The 1,332-nt window shown below is 49.2% G+C and overlaps 1 protein-coding gene across 4 annotated transcripts in view; it reads left to right on the top strand.

Moving 5' to 3' along the window:
- Window positions 1-1,332, top strand: part of Pms1 (PMS1 homolog 1, mismatch repair system component) — a 79,247-nt gene that overhangs the window by 50,770 nt on the left and 27,145 nt on the right. For all 4 annotated transcript variants that reach the window (XM_026788893.1, XM_026788895.1, XM_005366380.3 and 1 more), the window contains one exon: window positions 929-1,045. In XM_026788893.1, the coding sequence (XP_026644694.1) occupies window positions 929-1,045 (117 nt within the window). The remainder of the gene's footprint in view (window positions 1-928; window positions 1,046-1,332) is intronic.

The raw sequence follows: 1,332 nt of genomic DNA, 5'->3' as shown, positions 1-1,332 counted from the left end.
TCTGTGCCCACCCCTGCTCCTCACCCCTGTGCCCACCCCTGTGCCCACCCCTGCTCCTCACCCCTCTGTGCCCACCCCTGTGCCCACCCCTGCTCCTCACACCTGTGCCCACCCCTGCTCCTCACACCCCTGCTCCTCACCCCTGTGCCCACCCCTGCTCCTCACCCTTGTGCCCACCCCTGCTCCTCACCCCTGTGCCCACCCCTGCTCCTCACCCCTGTGCCCACCCCTGCTCCTCACCCCTGTGCCCACCCCTGCTCCCTCCCCTTTCTTGTCCCTGGGTTGCTAATGATGATTGCTCTTAGAGCCTTTGCATATTTCATCAGGACATAAAGGACCTGGTGAGTATCTGTTGGGTGGCTGACTATTTTCTATACTGACAGTTTCTCAAGGGTTTTCAACTGTAAGTGGGCCCAGCCCCCTTTGTCACGTCTCTTGACTGTCTCATGATCTGCCTACAGTTACACTAGCAAAGTGGATCTTCTCACTGTGCAATGTTTATGCACGCGAGGTCCTGTTAATTGTAAGTCCTTTGTGCACTACATGTAGCTGCAGAAGCCATTTTAGAGTGCACGTTGCTCCTACAATTTGTCCAGCTGTTTGTTTGCAGTAGTCCTGCAGCCTGGCTGCCAGTTCATGGGGAAGATCTCACTAAGGGCCATATTTTAATTGTCAATGTGTTTTGAAGTATGTACTCTGACGTTTAGAGAAAGAGTTTGCTTGTGAAATTGTGAGGACAGTCTGAAGTGTTGGTCAGGCCGTGCGTTTCTGCGTACACAGGTTAAAATGCAGAGCCAGGGTTTACACTTTCAGACCCTAGCTCAGGAGTGTCTTCTGAATGGAAATGCTAACTCTGTAAACACTGTAAATGTTTAAGCTTAGTACATCTTATTTATACCAAAACACACCTATGTTTTCTTGTCCCTAGGCAGTTATTTGGCACAAGAGTAGAGTGCCGGATCACAGGACGGCTCTCATGTCGGTTCTGGGGACCGCTGTGATGGCCAACTTTAACGCTGTTCAGCACCACTGTGAAGAATCTCAGGTACGCAACCAAAAGGACCTTCTGTACTTCTCACACCCAGTCAGGTTGTTGTGGCTTCCTTCTAGGATGGTTCTAAGACAAACAACAAAATGCGACACCCATTTTCCCAGCCCTGATTTCCTTTTTATTTACATTGGTTTTTTTGAAAATTTATTTTCAGTGTAGAATCTTCTCTTTACAGTACAGAGTAAAGAATAGATCTTGCTTCTCCTTTATTTCCTTCTAGTCCTGAATACACACTCAGTCTTCAGCTCTGCGGACTGCTGGATGATGCTCCGTGTGTGTGC

Source organism: Microtus ochrogaster, unplaced genomic scaffold (genome assembly GCF_000317375.1).
Source record: "Microtus ochrogaster isolate Prairie Vole_2 unplaced genomic scaffold, MicOch1.0 UNK8, whole genome shotgun sequence".
Lineage (NCBI taxonomy): Eukaryota > Metazoa > Chordata > Mammalia > Rodentia > Cricetidae > Microtus > Microtus ochrogaster.
The sequence above is the reverse complement of the archived record's forward strand: the minus strand, read 5'-3'. Positions and strand labels throughout refer to the sequence as shown.